Source organism: Blennius ocellaris (assembly GCF_963422515.1).
Source record: "Blennius ocellaris genome assembly, chromosome: 1".
NCBI lineage: Eukaryota > Metazoa > Chordata > Actinopteri > Blenniiformes > Blenniidae > Blennius > Blennius ocellaris.
The window spans coordinates 24,661,081-24,681,674 of NC_137650.1; the positions used below are offsets into that span (position 1 = coordinate 24,661,081).

The 20,594-nt window shown below is 40.0% G+C and overlaps 1 protein-coding gene across 1 annotated transcript in view; it reads right to left on the reverse strand.

The window, feature by feature from the left end:
- The window catches only part of tub (TUB bipartite transcription factor), a gene marked incomplete at both ends in the record, with an annotated part of 51,063 nt that extends 31,862 nt beyond the window's left edge, over nucleotides 1-19,201 (reverse strand). Inside the window, one exon of the mRNA XM_080521194.1 lies at nucleotides 19,146-19,201. Coding sequence (XP_080377320.1) covers nucleotides 19,146-19,201 — 56 coding nt within the window. The remainder of the gene's footprint in view (nucleotides 1-19,145) is intronic.
- Between the last annotated feature and the right edge of the window lie 1,393 nt (nucleotides 19,202-20,594).

Below are 20,594 nucleotides of genomic sequence, written 5' to 3' on the forward strand. Positions count from 1 at the left end.
GTGAGATTTTCCCAGCTGTTAAAGTTATAATGCTCAACTTTATGAGTCACTCATAAATATGCATTTCCTGCTTTTCTCCCCCACTGATTAAAGGCAGGGTTTCACGACAACGAAATCATCATAGCGCTTCCCTTCGAAGGTTGACGCCCTGGCCTTGGTTCAAACGGAGGATAAGAAGTGAATCCCACTCAGGCTGACGCACACACATTCCTCACACCCTGCTGACAGAGAGACAGCAGCAAGGCAGAGATGTTAAATGAGACTGTCGTCTTGTCAGGTGGTGTACAGTGTGTGAGCACGGTACCTATCTTTAGAGGATTATATGCATGTGACCCACAGTTTCCAAACTGTCTCTCCTCATACTCATCCGCCGTCCCTATGCCTTATCTTCAATTCTCTCAAATGACTTTTTACAGTGTCACACGCTCACCATCTCTCCATTGGAAATCTCACAGTAATTACACACAGCAAATTGGTCCAGATAAAAGCAGGTAAAAGGAAATGGTGAGTCACAGGAAGAAGAAAATCAAATTGAAAATGGCTGTAGCTTTTAATGGAAGTGGTTTAAGTCTTCTGGCCCTCATTTATCTCCTCATACAGAGCAGCTGAGTGGTGCATGAGCTAGTTTCTGATGAAATCTTTACTGAAACTCTTCTTTGTTAAAAAAAAAAAAAAAAATGAGGCTCTCGATGTAAGTCCATCTTCGATGGATGAGTGTGCTAATGATTATCAATTGCGAGTAGTGAGATGAGAGCTGACAATTTGTGTCATTGCTGTACACATCCCACCCTCACTCATCATCATGGTGAGGGTGCAGGGGCTGATCTGTCTTTCTCTGTCACTCTGCCTCCTCTGACACAGGCTGGCTCGCTTCTGTGACCATGGCAACAGCTGGGACCAATTATCGTTTATCAAGCTCGCTGCTCCACTATTTGATCAAAAAAAGTCATGCCAGGGAAACCACACGTGTATCAACACAGATGCATCCCCACTTCGCCAGTTGTCACAGCTATGATTTATTTACATGTGGCTGTACCTGAAGCAAAACCTCACCGGATGCTGCAGTGAGTAGCTGTGCTTATTTTTCCTCACCACCAGCAGAGGGGACTCGTGCAACGGTGGAAGAAATATGTAATGAGGCCTCGTGAACACATGGGGGAGCTGAACACAAGCTCTGCAGGCTGGCTCACACTGGCTGCACCCTGGACAAGACGAAATACAACGACTGTAAGACGTCAGAGGTTGAGTCCCCATTCATTCATAAGCCAGTAGTGGAAATGTGGGTATCTTAAGGCTTGTCAATGACATCCATATACAAAATGTGTTGTTTGTTTGTTTGAGGTCATATGGGTAGAGCACCTTCACAGAGGCATCACAGTTTACACTGCCTCCCACTGAGAAGATCTATTAATCAAGTCCATAGTTTGCAGGATCTCTTTGGATTAGCCCCTAACTTGAAAAAAATACATTTCAGGCAATGTGGTGGTTCGTTGCTCTGAGGTGTCTCCCTGTTTGCCCAGATTGCCTGGATTCAGATTGTTTGTTTGTAAGAGTTTTTGCAACATTAAAGAAAACTCAAGGTTAATGTTATGTGTGATGAAATGGTTCAATTGTCACTTACACACAGGCTTTCCTGGATTTAACAACAAATTCCTTTACTTTTATAAATCATTACATTAAAAACTGTATTCATATTATTTGCTATGACAGTGATGGATTCATTGATGAATAGAAACATTCTGGCTCCGGATCGCATACACGTTTGAATCCGTTTTTGTTCCCACTATTGATTCAAACATGTTGAACTATGAAGATTGTTTCAAAAGTTGAAGAAATTAATAGAAGAGTTCAGCACACAGAAAAGGACCCCGAATTTTCATCATATTTCATCATAGTGCTCTTCAGAGGACCTTGTCCTCGACATCTTGATGGAATACAACAACCACAGTGTGAACAATAGGGCCATACAAAAGAGTGTGATTGTATAACCGAGCTGTTGCTTCAGTCCAACTCATCACACATTACAGTCTCCAGTGTGTTTTCTTTGACATTAAACATTTAACGAGAAGTGACATCATGAAACAAAACCTTCAGAAAATGGTTGATTTAATACACTCACAAAAAACAGAAAAGAAGTATAGTCAAATGGATTTCAACCACAAACTGCCTCATACAACCATTTAGTCATTGTCTGCTACTTGGTACTAGTAGTCGTCAGGGCGTAATTTGTTGTGTGGGATGAGCTATGATAGACCCCCAAATTCTGGTCGTTTAATTACTTTTTCAACATTAGGGATGACATTGATGACCTCTCAATTGTGATCGAAGCTACTTCACTGGCAGACTGAAAAAAAAGCAAATGACATCTTAAAATCCACTATTGATTGAGAGTAAGACACAATTTCTTTTAAACTCACAACCAGAGGTTGGTAAAATACTTCAAAAACAATAAAGAGCAGACATCCTAAAAGGGGGGGAGGGGTATATATAAATGTTGAGCACTTCCTTAAGATATAATAAGGTTTATATTGTTCAAATTAATTTTGACAGTTAACTTAGCCATCATGTTTTTATTTTCCAGGAATTAGAAATAGAATAGAAGCAGTAGTAGTAGTAATAACAGTATAACAACAGTATGGATGGTAACAGTAGTTTTTCTTTTTGAATACATTAAGCTGTTATATATATATACATATATATATGCAGATTTTGTACCACAGTTTCTGTGACTCTGTAGATATGGAGTGAGTGTTCAGCCTTTGCTGCCTTTTTGTTTGAGCTCAGTTTAACTATAATGCTGCAGCAGCTGTGTACACCAACACAGCATTGTTATCAGGCTGTCACCGTATCGCTTACAGTGCGTTACTGTTTTATTTTCCATTTTTCTGCGGTTTCTGTACCGGTGGGTAAAATACTAATGTTTCGCTAGTGTTGGCAAAATACTGCACTCAAAGGTCTTGGAGGTAGGCCCACCTTATTTTCTCTATGGCCAACATCATTTCTGGCCACGCTACAACACAAACATATAATATAATTCAGAAAAACTTAATTCCTCTTCACAGTTTACACCATGGTGTTTCACCATAGCAACCAGCGACAGGGGCATATCCCACACATGTTCACCAGCGTTACAGAGAGATGGAGAAGAGGATGGAGATGAATAAAAGAATGGCAAGAGAGAACAGCATTAACATTTTTTTTTTTTTTTCAGAGGCTTAACAAAACCATTCTCAGATAGAGTAATGCTTTAGAGATTCAACCTATCTTAATAATTGCACAAATGGCTGGCGGGATCCAGCGCATAAAGGCACTTCACAAAATAAATAAATGAGTAAAACAAATTCTACACACTCATTACAAAAGCACAGTTGTTGTTTTTTGGGGGGGTTTTCTGGGTTTTTTTGCAGCAGAGATTGAGTCAAATGAGTGTTTGCGTGAGGTATCTCATAGAGCTGCTATATATAATGCATCTTTATTAACCTTTGGTAATCGACATCTAAAGCAGGCTGAAAGATAGATCTGCACTTATCTACAGCGGAGTAGTAGATCGAACTATGAACATGAGAGAGATGGTCAGCTCCTTCTGCTCTGAGCTCAAGGGTCGTGACAGTTTTAAAGCACAAGGAATAAATGCATAAGTCTGCATTGAGCCAAAGTCCTTCGAATGCTTTCAGAAGGTGTCATTATGAAACGGAAACATGTTCAGTTACAAAATGACTCAGCCATACACTTTCAATACATGCAATGACTTTCTGCTCTCCACTGCAGCAAATAATAATTTTGAACAAACCTGAAAACAAAAATCAGCGCGAATCAGAGAATGCCTTAAGCATGACATTTGAAATTATTTACTTAAGGGCTAATTCTCCTTACTCTTGCACCACCAACCATAACTATATAAAACATGTAAAGCACTACTAAGATGCAAAAAAACCAATCTCTTTTGTTGAATTTTTATGAATCATGTTGGATCTAAAAGTTCAGCTTTGTTGATTGTTCTCGCTGCAATTTGCTGACCTTGTGTGTTTTCCAGGCGCTGTCATTTTCAGATTTTCAAAGTATTAGACTTACAGCAGATGTAATCACATGAGTTACTGACTGTTTAGATAAAATTTTAAACAAGCTCCATGCACACATCAGACCTTTTGAAGTGGGAGATGTCAGAGTCAAGTACCTCATCAAAACTACAGTCTAAAATGTAATCGCACTGTGAATTCTTGTTGCGTGTGAGCATGTAGCAAAAGTGCAACTTCTACCACTGATCTTAGAACTATGTATAAGTTTCTCTTGTCTAAAGAGTAGCACTGGAGTAGAGCTGATTGGCTTGATTCAGTGAGAAAGGATAATGACTTGGTAATGTCCTATAAAGACCACTCTGGGCCCAGTTGCTTGAATTACTCACCTCCTCTTCTATGCTTCAATTACCATGGAGCACCCACGGCGATCAGCTTTCATAGTGGCTCACATATTTCCAAGAGGTTAAATATGGCCTTTTGGAAAGTCATAAACTGCTTTATAAACTGCTTTAAAAACACCTGCAGGGCAGAGCCATAGTTTAAACAATGTAGGCAACAACAGTATGCACACAGCATAGCTTACAATCTGCAGAACGTACAAAACAACACTGTATGTGCCACAGACTATGTGACTCGGCTGCCTTATAAGCCAGGAATCTTCCAAATAATTTGAGTACAATCTCCAAAGTTGAAGGGTGGGGAGTAAGTGAAAAGCCCAGACTGACAGGGTGAAGCTTGTGACTCCTACTTTAGATGTGAAGTTTGTTGGAGCTAGATAAAACTGAACGTGTCATGTCATTTCTGGCCACCCAAAATGTATTGTGTCGGCTGACTCAGTGTAAAGCTCATGGGGAAAAAGCAAAAGAATAGAAAAGAATAGTGTTGCAGATATCAAGCCATTGACGGCTATCCTAAATGGTAGAAATCACCATAGAAAGCATAAAGCTGACAATTACCAATGACTTGAAGACTGAAGTTTCCTGCCAGACATATTTTTGGAGGAAATCCTTATCTTTCTGCAAATTTGTGGGGTAAACATATGTTGGGTATTTCCGGGTCTAACAAGTCAGCCAGAAGCATCTGAGCTACTTATTGACCAACATGTACATAGATTGTCATCTTCTTAAAAAATAAAACACATACAGTGTGAGAGTTGATGGGTACACCTTCACTTCACTGCTCATTAACACCAGAGCCCCCCCAAGGGTGTGTGCTCAGCCCACTGCTCTGCACTCTGTTCACATATGAATGCTCTGCCTCCTCTCCATCAAATCTCATTGTCAAATTTGGCGACGCCACCACAGTGCTCAACAATAACAATGAAACACCAAACAGGACAAAGGTGCAACATCTGAGATCATGTTGTGATAACGATAACTTGGTTTTAACATCAAAAAGACCAAAGAAATGATTGTGGATTCCAGCAGAAATGGATAACAAAACCACTCTTCTCATTTGGCAGTGAGCTGATGGAGAGAGTGTCTAACACAGGGGGTGTCCAAACTTGGTCCTGTCGGGGCATGTTTTAGTACGTCATCAGGTCAGCACGTGGCACTGCAGCACTATTTTGCCACATCAACCATGTACTGCAACCCATTGGATCCCTGAAAGCAGCCTGATCGGATCAGCTCAGGGTCCATCAATCATCCTTTCAAATTGTTATATCAAGCTGCAGCAATGACAACCCATGAGGTTAGGCCCACCAGTACACTGAACCCTTAGGATATTTGATATTCATGTGGTTTGAGCTGAATCTCCAGAGGGAAAACACCGAGCTCTTCAAGTTGAGCTGTCGCTCAAGGCTCAAGCTTGTGACTGTTTCCATTGCGAAACTGTCAAGCATTTCTATGTTCAACATCTGGTCTTGCAAGTATTCCCTGGAGATACGCCAGAGGGCAATGGTCAGATTATCAGAAAATACATTTGCTCAAAGACACCTTCTAGTGGTGTCTTCTAATAGTGTACCCCAAAGGGCAAAATGTAATTCAGGCAAACCGATTCACCATAAAATTAATGCAAATACCCAAGTGCTTCTGGTTTCATCAATCTATTCTGTTACTTTCTTGAAACAGACTCATTTTGAGAACCAGGGCGCAGTCAGAATGTCATGCTGCTCCAGATTCTTTCTCTGAAAGCATGTCTGCTACTGAAAGAGTAATTCAGCACATATTCACTTTGATGTGACGGAGAAGCAACACCCTCTCCAGTTCAAATAAGACACCAAGGGCATCAAAGAGAGGAGGTGACAAACATCATCATGCCACTTAAACTATTATCTCTATTCCTACTATCATTATCCATCGAAAACTGAAACGCATTAAAACTTAGATAGGAAAAAGAGCCCCAAACAAATTAGATGGGAACTGAATTTTTTAAGTTGTTTTGTCCAATAATTTTGTTTTTGTTTCCTTTATTTTTTTTCTTTTTGGGGAGGACATATATTATATGGATGCTGGAGTAGTGGATCAAACAGTGGGGGGCTCAGAACCACTGCAGCATCAATGTTTTTAGCCAACATGTTCATTTCAGTAAACCAACTCAAAAACCGGGCCCATCAAAATCTGCATTTCTTTGTAGCTGGGATGGAAATGTGAGTATTTCTAAACATAGGGCCAAGTACAAGTTTGACAATGTTTTTAATAATATAAATGTGCAGATATTCTGTGTATGCTATTGAATGCACCTTAAACAATGAACAGAACTGCATATAAATAACAACGGATTGAAATGTTAAGAGGAAGTCTTAATGTTAAATGATGTTGAAACATTAAACAGTCTTGAGAAGTGCCACAGTGACACCTCCACAGATTCATTCAACTCCTTCTCCTTCGACACTTCAGAGCAAAGACAATCATCAAGTGACAGCGTGGGGTTGTTTAATGACCACTGAAGACTAGATTGTCAACTGCACAGAAAATTTACATCATAAATGTTCAGTGGACAAATATGCAGCAAATGTGCAATGCTGACCATGTTATTATAGATGAAAGTCTCCAAAGAAGGTTTTCAGCACCTTGCTGGATATGAGCCACCAAGAAAGAAAACAGGTCTCAGTGATCGCGGAATATGTTGGACAGTCGGTCATTCCCTATAAAAATGCCCTTGGTCCGGTTAATATCCTCTTAAAACCGGTTTCATGTCCAAATTTTTCATTTATCACTCTCAGGGCTCAAATTTAAGACTTGTCTGAATGTCCGGAGCTAGTAAAAGTTTTGCTCGGGCAAGTGAATCACCTACCCACCTTGCTGAAACAGGCTAGTGGTATCTTTTGTGATATTTTGGCGTTTTTTCCGATCCAACCTGCGGAGATTTCAGATCCATGAAGCCGCATCTGTGCCACTCAACAAGTATTGCCTTGCAGCTGCTCTGCAAATTGTGGAATGGATTTCCTGAATGGAGGCGGGTCTCAATGAGACGCGGTGTAATGAGTCAGGAAATCCATTCCACAGTTTGCAGCCAACGAGGAGGCAAGGGAAGTAGCATTGTGGCTATCCAACTTTTCATGATAACATGTCCGCTGTTTGGACGTATTTTACGCTCAAATCACCGCAAAGCATTGACGTGCATGTTTGCAAAGCTGTTGTACAGCGAAGCGCTCTTCCGCCAGACGTCACTATTTTATAGCTCACCAAGGAGAACGGCATTGGCAGCAAAACAATGAACAGCAGCTCCTCCGCAGTAGTAGGTGAGTCACACCTCTGTGAAGCTGTATCCTACTTCACACTAAACTCCCTGAAAATAGTCCCAATCATTTGTGCTGCGTTAGTGCTGGAAAAATTGCTGTTTGTGCTGCTTTGCTCAATCATTTCCCCAGGAATTAATTAAGTGATTCTGAGGTTTAAAAGATATAACAAGTTTATTATGAGATGATGATGTCACACAGAGCTATACATTCTCCAAATTGAACAAAAATAGTTTGTACTGTTTCCTTTTCTGACCTTACACTAACTCACCTCAAGTTGCATTTTGAGAGAAAACATGCATACATTTCCACATTTCATACTTTCTTGTGGAGATGAGTTCATTACATTTTATTACATTCATCAAACTTTACTTTGGTCCAGTAAAATGTGGTTCGGTCCAATAAAAACTGCATGATTTCTGGACCAGTGTCCGGTAAATTTTTTTGTCATTTTGCGATCCCTAAGGTCTGGTGGAAACAAGAGTATCCAACCTGCCAGATCGAAACATATTTGATAGGAAGGCAATTGAATTACACTACCACAGCTTATAGAGTAGTCATCATAATTATTAGATGCATTTATTATTTCAAAACAAACTCGAGTATTTCTTTTCATTTATTTAAAGAATAACATTTCTTGCTTATATCCAATAATCAGTCTCTCTCACAGCTGCATGGTGGAGTGGTGTTTAGCACTTTCCCCTTGGAGTAGGAACACCCCCTGCTCAATTTTGCGCTTTCTGTGTGATATTTGCATATTCCTCTGGTACATGTGTGGATTTTCTGACTGGTGTTTCTCCCAGTTCATGTGTTTGATTGTTTCTCTGTGTTTCACTGGCAAAGTGAATTAGTTTCTTTCCTAGTTTGAATCATAAACAGCATATAAAGTAAACCCATAGGGTAAAAGGTTTTCCCATACATGCTGATGTTCAAACACTTAATTTATCAAAGCAAAATACTAAAATGCAGATATGTCTGCATTATCAGCAGTTTTCCCAAAATAGTTCCTCATCAGACGGTCCTTCCTTTTACAGCAAGGCCCACAACAAGTTATTGAAACTTGCACCATGGACTTGGCTGGTTTTTACAAAAGACACCAATCCAGCTGTAACTGAGATTTGAACCTGGTAAGCCACCAAAGGGGGTTTAGCGCTTTATTGGAAATGACCCACATTCATGAAACTGCACATTTTCTTGTTTCAGCACCTTTCTTTCAAACATCAATGCCACAACAACAAACACTGACAGCGTCCTCACAGCATCGGTGAGCCAGAACACAAGAGATGAAGCTCCACCACCTTTGCACCTGATGTCTCTCCCTACTTGTCAGCAGCAGTGGCAGAGATGCTATACTTCAGGCTCAGGGGCAGGTCAGCTGGCTTCACTTTCCAGACAATGTGAGTGTTTTCCTTTTTACCTACAGAGGAAGTGTTGGATTGACGGGCTGGCTGCCTTTGTTGTACAGCAGCATCATAAACAGTCTCTGATCTCCACCTGGGAAATCTTTGAGCTTCTCCTCATTGAAACCTAAAGCACCCACATCGTTATTCCCTCATATGTAGTCAGGAAACTCACATTCAATACAGAAAATTCACTATTTCATATTGTTTTTCCCTCAGCTGCATTATTGTAATACATGTGTATTCTATGTTTTTGTTTTTTGCTGAAATAAATCAGACAAAAAAATGAATATTATTACAGACAGAACATGTTTGTGTTGAGGGGGGGGGGGGGTCATCCATCCATCTATCTCCAGTATTTTCAGTACCACTTTATCCAACTCAGGTTCACAGGGCAGTGCAGCCAATCCCAGCCGACTATCGATGAAGGCAAAGTGCACCGTGGACAGATCATGTCCATCACAGGGAAAACAAAGAAACAATCACAAACACACATCAGCAGACAATTTATCTTGCACAGTAAACTCACACACTGTGTATCAGATAAACGTCAACATGAAAGAGATCACTATTTTTGTGATAAAAATGCTTCTTGAGACATGAAGAAACTGCACAGATTGAGAGAGAGCCTTCCCAAAGCTTGGGAACAAAATGTCCCACCGACAAGGCCACAAGAATCTACAAACTTTGGTCAAAAAAAGGACATATCCTTTTCTATTATATCATCACATACACAAAGGTAAGAGAATATAAAGAGGTCTCGGCTGACAGCGAGAAGGTACGCTGTGGGTCCAGGGTCTTTTTGTGTGGAGTTTGATGTTCCCCTCGTGTGAGCGTGGTTTTCCACCAAGTACTTTGGTTTCCTCCCACAGTCAAAAAACATGCATGTGAGGTTGATTCGTGATGCCAAATTGTCCCTAGGTGTGTGTGTGTGTGTGTAATAGACTGACAACCTGTCCAGGGTGTATCCTGCCATGGCCCATAGTGAGCTGGGATTGGCTCCAGTGACCCTGAACAGGATAAGCAGGCGAGAAAGTGGATGCACGGGATCTCCACCAACTATAAACCGTTTACAATGCCAATGAACATGGATTACCTTGGAAGCCAGTGACATTTGTGTTTCACTGACATTTTAACAAGCATCCTAATGGATACACAGATGTATGAGGTGTAGACCTGAATTAATCAGCAGAGAATTTTAATCACTAAAACCATTTTTATACCACAGTAAATCATCACGGACATTTACAACCAGCAAACAAGCAAAAACATGGGGTGTAGCAGTGCAGTGTCTTTGTTTGTTACCTTTCTTTTTTTATGTAGTGTTACTACAGAAACAGGCAGTCGGTAACTAAGCCATGAACTGCATAATGACAATGCAACAGAGAGCTTGTTGAGCTGAAGAGGCACAGGTATGACAAGTGAACAAGCGAGAAATGAAAGACCACTTCAACAGAAAGAATGGGAGATACAAAACAACATGTTTGTGTTCAGGTAAAAATATAATTTTGGTGAAGCACTGGCAAAACATGTCCCAACTATGTTTAGTTGAATTAAACACATCACAACAATGATGGACATACATTCGCTTTGTTTTTTTGTTTGCAGTATTGAAATGGGTCCATGCATCAGGCCAGGGAGCTCAATAGCTTAAAATCGTGACTTGGTAAGATTTGAAGGCTGAATTTCACAGCAGACACACTCTGACACTCTCTGGACACAGCTGTCCCTTCAGCTGCTCTCATGCTGGAGCAGCTAACAACATCTAGCCAGTTTTTCATTAACAATTGCACAATAATTAAAATGGCAACACTCAGTGCTTTGTTTTGATACTACATTATACTATATACAATAAAATGGGAATCTAAAAAGGAAAAGGAAAATAATCCTGTTCTTTGTGACATGCTACACTGAGTAACATTCACTTCACTAACTTGGGCTTGATGGTAAATTTGACTAATCATTTAATGATAACCACAACATCCATCAATATGCACGTTGCATCAGGGATTTTACATCAGGGATAAGCAACTTTGATCATGGACCTCAAAAAAATGTCCTCTCCCAATCTGTGATGTATTTTTTTAATGATGTATGAGAACTGGAGCTACTTATTCAACATAAAGAGTGAACTGAAATGCTGTGACTTACACTGATTGATTCAAACAGAATACATTTGATAATATCCACCATTGACCTAAATGTAAGTATTTCCAATTGATATTGGTTCAAATTGGATCAATTGACCTTCGTTCTTTAAATCAAAAAGTATTTCTATTAATTATCTGACAGGCAGCAAAGTAGACAGTTACCCATGTCTGCAGTACATTAGTTATCTACACTGCTGGTGCCTTCAGGAGATAAATGAAGCTCAACAAGAATGTAGTCACTGTACAGAAAAATGCACAAAAAAGCAGCTTGGTACAGATGGAAGCGCAGCGAGACAGTGGACATTTGACCTCCATTATAATGTAGAAAATGCAGTTTGTTGAGCATGGAGACACACTTTTTATTCTACTGAGAACAACACAGCAAACTACACACACGGCAGAGGCACTCGGAACTGAAATACATCACTGAAATTGTCTTCAATTTTTCAAGACTCACTTCCTTCCTGGCATTTCTTTACTTCAGCCATTTTTGGTCTTCATAAGCCACACTTTTCATTGATTAGCCTCGTCAGGACCCCCATTTATATGTCAACAATTGGATGAAAACATTTTGATTTCTGTTTCAATAGAAACAGTAGAAATGCTGAAAGCGATATACTTTTCATGTGGGAGCACTAATGGGCATTGTGGTTTTGTTCTGATACAACCAGCAAGGAATGTTTGCAGTACAACAGTCCGAAGAAAACCTTCAAGCGTCTTTCTTCATTGTATAGGCCCAATCAGCGTTTGCTGGATGTAAGAAACATGTCTTCAGACGATGGGAAAGTAAATGTACTCTTCATTGGCGCAGTATTAACATCATGACCTCCAACTCTAAAAGTCAATTTGTTGTCAAGCGGCTCTTCGTATCACTCCTTGAAGCAACTCTTCTTTCAAAAAAGTTGCTGAGCTATCGTATTCAAGCTCTGCCTATTGTTGAAATTCAGAATTAAAAAGCAGTCTTGTATAAATGTTATGCATGGGCCATATTCTTGATGTTTTTACAACATGCTGTGTGAATTTAAAACTGGAGTGACATTTTAGACAGCTCTAGGGTGGACGGTAATCTTTTAATTTTCACTTTGCTATTTTCATCCATTTGTTATTAATACGCGTTATGTTTATCTTTGAGAAACACTTGATGCATGTGATTCCTTGTTGTAAAGTGCAAAGTGCTTTGCATTTTGCATTTCTTGTGTGATATTTGCTACATAAATTAAGATTAGTATAGAGGATAGCTGCCCTGAGTCAATGTTTAACCCAGTGGAAGTACTGCGAGATAGTCTGAATGGTTGCATGTGGTTTCAAATTGTGCGTAGTGAGACAGTGAATGAGTTACAGTAACTGTGAGTCAGTAACTTATCAATGATGAATTTTGCAGCACTGTCGGAATGGCGACCTGGTGAGTAACATACACATTGAGAATGTTTTCTGCCAGAAGGTCGGTGTGTACAATACTGTGATTTATTGCAAAGCATCTCTGCAAATCTTGATCAGACTGTAATATTTAGGTTTTTCTCTACACTCTTCACTGACATTATCTTTTCAGCAGTTCAATATCCTTTGTTCTATTATGGAGACAACTGTCATCTTGGTCACACAGTCACGACTCAACTCTTCAAATTCTGTGTTGGATAGTCCAACTCCACATCATAGCTGTGGTGTGATTCATTATTTAAACCACCCATAGTGGCACAAATGTGTTCCCTCCTTCAGTAGCCATCAGCAATTTTCCAACCAGTCAAAGTTATTAATGGTCTTCTCATGGCCTCAGACAAAGGTCTCATCGCTGATCCTCTCTTGTTCGATCTCGGTGCTGCATTTGATACTCTTGATCATAACATCCTACTGCAGAGACTGGAACATGTCATTGGGATTAAAGGTGCAGCACCAAACTGGTTTCGATCATATTTATCAGACAGGTTCCACTTTACTCCTGTTAATGACGACTCTTCAGCTCAGAATTAGGGGCGGGGTGGCGTGGCGTGGCTTGGTTGGTATAGCAGTCGTCTCCCAATCACAACGTTGCAGGTTTGATTCCCATCTCCACCTGTGGATGTCACAATATGTCCTAGAGCAAGACACTTGAACCCCAAACTACTCCCAATGGGTTGACAGTGTGGCTGCATCCTCCATTGGTGTGTGTGAACAGGTGAATGTGATTAACAATGTAAAGCGGTATTTCTTTGACTTTCAATACGACTGTGAGGAATCAGAGTTGCTTTTGACCAGGATTTACCCCTCAGGGTCATGATGACTCAGAGTGACACTGATAAATGAATACTTGCATTTGCTATTTCCAGAGGAGAGTATTGTTATTCCCTATTATCTTCAAAATGCTGCAGCGACAGTCTTGACTGGAACCAGCAGAAGAGATCATATCACTCCAATATGAGCTTCTCTTTATTGGCCCCCTGTTAAATCTAGAATAGAATTCTTTTAACTTGTGAAGCTCTTAACAACCAGAGTCCATCGCATCTTGAAGAGCTGCTAGTCCCATAGCACCAAAGAAGAACAATTTTCAGAGTGCTGGCTACTGGAGGTTCCCAGGTTTTCTACAAGTACAATCAAGCTACCAGGCTCCTCTTATGTGGAACCAGCTCCCATTTTCAGTTAGGGAGGATGACACAGTCTCTCCTTTGAGGTTAGTTAAGACTTTTCTATTTAACAAAGTGTACAGTTAGGGCTGGTTCATACCACTGTGGACCATTTTCACATTAAGCTGCCATAGGTTAAGACCTACGCTGAAGACCTACACTGAGCTGCTTTCCTTTCTCATTCAGCATGTGTCATTATTGCATGTCACTAATATTGGTCTATCCCCTGTAGTCTGTGCTCCCTCTTTCATTCTCTTTCCTCTCCCTCAACCTCCCTGCAGGCTCTTGACAGCAGAACTATAAGTCCATGGTCTGAGCCTCCTTCCCCAATCCATCAGCAGCGAGAGGATCTTTGTCTGCTGAATTGAGTGGAGAGTCCTTTCCCCTTACCCCAACCAATCCCTCCCCATAATCTATCTGTCCTATCTTTTTCTCCCCTTGTATCCCCTCACCCCAACTGGAACAGCAGCAAGCTGCCACCTCTGAGTTTGGTTCTGCAAAGATTTGTTTCTGCTGAAGGGGAGGTTTTCCTTTCCACTGTTGCTTATGTTTGCTCATGTGGCATTGTTGGACTTTTGCCTGTAAAAGTGCCTTGAAATGACTGTGTCGTTAGTGGTGCTGTACAAACAGAATTTAATTAAATAGAACTGAACTGAACTGAATTGAATTGAATAATCTGGTACTTGGCACAGGGTTTCATTTTAAGACATCAGAATGAGTGTTTTCTGCATATATTAGAAAGTACTCTCGGCATATACACACACAAACAGTTTTCAGATGTGAATATAAGCCGTTTTTGCTGTTGCCACCACACACTTGTGAGCAGAAGAAGATCAGATCACGTCTTAGATCAAATATTGATGAGTCAAAAGCCTTTTTGAAGCTCTGGCATCAATGCATTTCAATTTGTATCCTCTTGAGTTCAGGAAAAACTCTTCAGAACTGAAGTCAGGTTCAATCATTAGACACAGGTGTAAAACTATATAACCTGTGAAAGTATCTTCGAGCCACAATTCATTTAAATATATTTTCTTTCTTCAACTTCAATCTAAGCTTGATTCGTGTAAAGAGATACTGATAGACTCATGTCAGCTGCACATTAAAAAAAACCAAAAAACACAGTCTAACTCAGTGACAGCAGTACTGACTTGACAGTATTATTGACCGAACAAACATTTCAAAGCCCTGCCAACAATCACAGGCTTAAGACAAACACACACACACACCAGGTGGTGTACAGAAACCTATCAATGCAAAGCAGTGAGGTGGTTCTTCAGCATCATATCTGGGGGGGACTCTAAATAAAATCTGCAGACTCTGGTGCTGAATGAGGAGGATTGCAAAATCAAGAGTGATCACGCAGGAGATAAGAGGCAGTGGAAAATTTGTCCCTCTTAACCTTGACTGGCCAGGCCTGAATATTGGAATAAAAAAAATACATTCACTTACCTTCATGCAGGAAAGATGGGTGTCTGCTCTCAGCTGTAGATGCATCAATGCAAGCATTCACTTAATTTATAAAACCAAAGCTACTGAGAAGATTATATATGGAATGCTCTGTGGTGAAATACAACAGAATCGAGAAGGTAAATTCATATTGTGATATGGTGTTAATCTTTGCAACAGCACATTCTCTGGGAACAGAGTATGAAAAAAATAGAGGTGGACTCCTTGAGATTAATTGATTTGTCATCTTTATGTCTCAAATGTAAATACAAATAAAAGTTTCAAATTCATAAATGTCAAGTTATTCATTCCATTTGGAAATGAATACGGCAGTTACATTTATAAATGTCAGGTATTCAATTCAAAATATCATTAAAAGCTCCACTTCCGTCTTGTATTTGATGGTGGGAACATGATGTACCTAAACTAACCTTTGCCCATGATTAAATACATTAAAAGCCTGTGCTGTGAAGGTTCTGAATTGTATCTTGTCAGCCCACCTTGCCCTTCCATCTCTAGGATACAGTGTTTACTGACTAGGTGCCAGGACACAGTGTGATTGTACATGATCCAGGAACAAGCAGGCTCCACTGTGAATTACAACGGCTGCCTTTGATCAAACTTGACCGCCTGTCTGCAGACTTCAGACAAATCTTTTTGTTGCATAATCACTTGCACGTGAACTCGCGCAAAAACACAACTTCAATCATCTTTAGAGTAATCTCATGAACTAATGGACATGGAAGTGGGATGCTCTAAACACATAAAAGCTTGTCTAAAACAATTGTTTCATATAATAATAATAATAATACATTTTATTTATACAGCACTTTGTCAAAACTGAGTTACAGACTGCTTTAAGCACGAACTGTAGTTCGGTGAAAGAAATTAAAGCAAGGCATAAAAACAAACGTAATTTTTATTGAAGGTGTAAGTCACATTTATGCCAGAGATCAATGACTTGTTGACTGTATATTGTCTGTAGAATTGTCAAATCATGTGCAATAAGTCAGTGATTCTGCCCATTTTTCTAAGATGACGAATGATGATGAAGTCTTGGAGCCTCCTACAATTACTGTTGACACAAAATGCTATTTATACATTTTCTTTAAGCTTTGAAACTGTTACATATCATAAATTGACAAGTGATGGTTATGAGAAATGCACATGCCTAATCTGGTCAGTGGTGAGAAAAGAGGAATGAAAGTGTTATTGAGGCATATCTGTTATGAGAATTATTTAAAAACAAACAGCCTGATCTCCTCAGGGATTATGTTTCGCAGTGGTGAGACCCTGTTGGTCTTCAATGTGGACTGAGACAAGAGCAGAGTCTCAAGTATGGAGACAGAACCTCTGAGGTGCTTCTTGTGTGTGAATATTTAAAAGTCCAATAAAATGTGAATGTCGATTGTAAAATTCACTCTGAGACCAAAATAGTGTGTAGAGAGTTATAATCATCAATAAAAGATTTTCTTTTGCATAAAATGTAGACTTTATTGTTTTAAATCCCACAAACTCATCAACCTCGATACACAACAAAACCACTGATATTTAAAGGCCAAACACCCACAAAGCTGTCGGCTTGTATTTGTTCATTAGACCTCTGCTCAGTTTGACACTGGGTATGCAGGAATTTCATGGATCCACCAAAGATAACAGTGTGGCGCTTTTTTTTTTATGCCAACAGGTGCTACGGACTCACAGAGAGAGCCCACACACACCGGGTGTACGGCTCTTAGTGGGATTGAATCTGGCAAAGTGAAAAACACCTGTCTGTGTACAGGCTTGACTGGAAACAGCAAGAGTCTTCACAGAAACCTGCAATATTAAATACAGCCCCACACACACATGTACAATTAGGCATTGAAACCATATCACCATGCCCCACTAAAGTTATGCACTCACCAATGCCCATCTATTTTCATTTTTGCTATTGCACCTTACCTACTGCTCGACTTTCACATCTTGCAGGTAACAGCTACCTGCAAACATGTACACAAACCTCCCACAGGTATTTATAAAACATATTAAACCTGACAGGATTAGGCTTTGGCATTGGCTTGGTTTTGAATAAAAGATATAAGGTGAATAATTAGTAGCTTTGTACCAGTGTACATCACAATATCACTTTGGTTGAACTCACTATGGCGAAAATAAGGACTTAGCAGTCTATTTAAATTGGTCATTTCTAACTTAATCTCCAGCAGGGCAACTGTGACTCTGTCGAGGCAGTCCATTCGTGGAGATGCTGCACAGGAGCAATTTGGGCAACAGGAGAAACCATGCGTTTTCGAGGTTGGTTGGGTGGTTGAACGAATGAACCAACAAACAAATAATTCATTAATTAAATAAATAGCAGTAGGAACAAATTTCACGTATATGAGGCGCATGTCGAGCTATCCCTCAGAGCCTAGAACTAATCACACATCGCCGTGAACACCATATCACAACAGTGCATCATCTTAAGAGGCAAAAAGACCATTGGCTCTGGCAGCAGTCTCTTAGGATATGCAAGAATGGATTTAGAATACCAATTACACTGGCAGAGCCAACAGCTACAGTGCCATCAACCTCCTCCACACACCACAAATAGCAGATACACTTACTCTTTATCCTTTAAAAAGCTGTCCATCTATATTGTGTTTGGACGTTTCTGTTAATGGCGTGTTTTTACTCCTGTCATCAATTGTTATCTCTTTTATCTATTGTGTAACAAATTAGTGCCCAAGTCAGCCTGTGACGAACTGTATGAGTAAACGTGTTAGTGAGACGATGTTATGTTTCTATAACATTTCTAAGACGATCATTTTTCTTGAGTATATCCAGAGTCATGATTTTCTCCAGTTCTAATCAACGAGGAGGGATTGACTCATTCACACTTATGACTGACATGATGATGATGATGCTCATGATCATGATGATGATGATTTCTCACGCACACACACACACACACACACACACACACACACACACACACACACACACACACAGAGTTGTGATTTACAATTTATGGAGTGCGTCATAAATCACACATTCGTACACACTACTCCTCCACTTTTTCGTAATTTCATGGCCTTCCAAGAACAAGTATTGCATCCCTGGGTTAGTAGGTTAGTTAGTTAGGTATAGTAAACCTGCCATAAGCCTTGGTTTTGCTGGTTGGGTTTCTCATTAATCTACATTACATATTTTGAATATGTTATGTCTTGCTCACAAGATTCCCCCTCCTGAGAGTGAGACTGTCAACTTGTGGGGTGAGGAGTCAAGCTTTGGGGTTGAAGCAATTTGAGGGTTTTTTGTTTGTGTGTGTCTGTGTGTAAAAACAGACCAGACTTGTGATGATGTTTGTTAGATAGATAGAAAAGTTCAATTGATTTAGTCTAGATAGCCTTTCCAGGATGTTATTTTAAGGACAAATTATATTGGCTTTTAACCACGACAAAAAAAACAACCCAACATTTTAGATAGGTAGATAGATAGATAGATAGATAGATAGATAGATAGATAGATAGATAGATAGATGGTATAATGAATATGCAATAAGGCTATAAATAGACAGCATACACTCAGGTATGGTGGCAACATGTTTGCACCAACAACAGTGGAGCAAACATGTATTAGTAATGATGTGATGCTGAGGCTGCTTAATACACTCACATCGCATCTCTTCTGTCCAAATCCGTTGCACCTGTCAACTAATTGCGCATGAGGGGGGTGCTGGAGCGAACCAAGATGCAGCATCAGCTTTTATAATGTCGTCGTTTGACAAATTCAAAAGAAAGAGAGAAGGGGAAAAAAAAAAAAAAAGGCAAGCAGCGTCTGAAACGTGCACTTGTTGTGAAGGGAAGGCTTACCTGTCATAACTCCATCTACTGTAAGACATGCTCCTGTTGCTGCTGACTCCCTCCATGTCCCCGGAGAGCTGGCTGGACAGGACTGGATGGTGAGACGGCAAAAATCAGAAGCGTGAAACGAGCCTATTACTCCTTTTCTCTCTCTCTCTCTGTCTTTCTCTACAGCAAACACGAAGTAAAAGGCTGTGTTGGCAGTGAATAAGCGGGGAGGCTGAGCTGAGCAGACCGAGACAGACGCTCTTCTCTGGACTGTACCATTGCCGGGAGGGAGGGGGAGTTAATTCTACTGATTTTATTCTGTCATCAGCAACCCCTCGACAGACCCCACACTAATCAAACACACTCCAACTTTTCATAGTTTTTTCCCCCCGCACAAACAGCGAGTAATCATTGAAAATGTCCATTCATTCAAAACAATTGTGTCAAACTCATTTTAGTTCAAGAGACGTGCCATGTCACTGATCTTATTTCTGATACTTGAGAGAAAATCGTGAATGGTATAGTCGATACGATAAATTATAGATATTTTTTATTAAATTCCGGAACTTAATACTAAATCATATTATAGCTATTAAAACCAATTAAAGCAAATTAAAACTATGCGTGATGAACGTTTATTTTTCTGTAAACGATGTTTTTCTTTTATAAATACACCAGTGAAATAAAATATCATCATAATAAAGAAAAGGGAGGAAAAAAAAGATTACAATTCACAAATAAAATAAAAACAGTCCATCCCAGGGCAAACACACAGGCACAGACAACCACACACACAAACACATTCACACCAAAACACTTTTATAGGGGAAAACTGAATTATTCCTCAGTAGCAAGGTGGAAAGGAAAAGCCTTTGTCGAAACAGACCCAGAGGTGGCAGCTTTATGCTTAGAGGATTGAAGAAAAAAAAGATATGTCAAACAGAGAGCAACAAACAAACAATGTCATTAGAAGGTAAACTAATCTACTCACTGCAAACTTGATGGGGGCAAAAGGCTGAGATCATAAACTTACCCACAACAGCTTCTTAAGAAGAAAATGGTCAAGGGTGGTTGAACTGACTGTGTCGGCCTCCTTAACTGAAACTGGGAGCTGCTTCCACATGAGCAGTGCCTCATAGCTCAAAGCTCTGCCTCCCATTCTACATATACAAACTCTAACAACCGCCAGTTAGAAGCGCTCTAATAGCAATGAGATATGTTGTAATGGACACTCAGGTGGGTCAATTTTGGCTGCTATGTTTGACACCCCAGATCCGAGAGAAACCGAAGACAGTTGTAACATATTTGATATTTTTGACAATATGACAGAATTTGTTTGGGCTAATGCCATCAGAAGCTAATGTCTTGAGGCAAGCTATCAGGGGTTTTGAAAGTGAGAGGATGGGCCCTCTTCATAGAGCTTAAACGGATGGTTAGTCTGCAACAGTTGGTACAGTCTTGGTTTTCCTT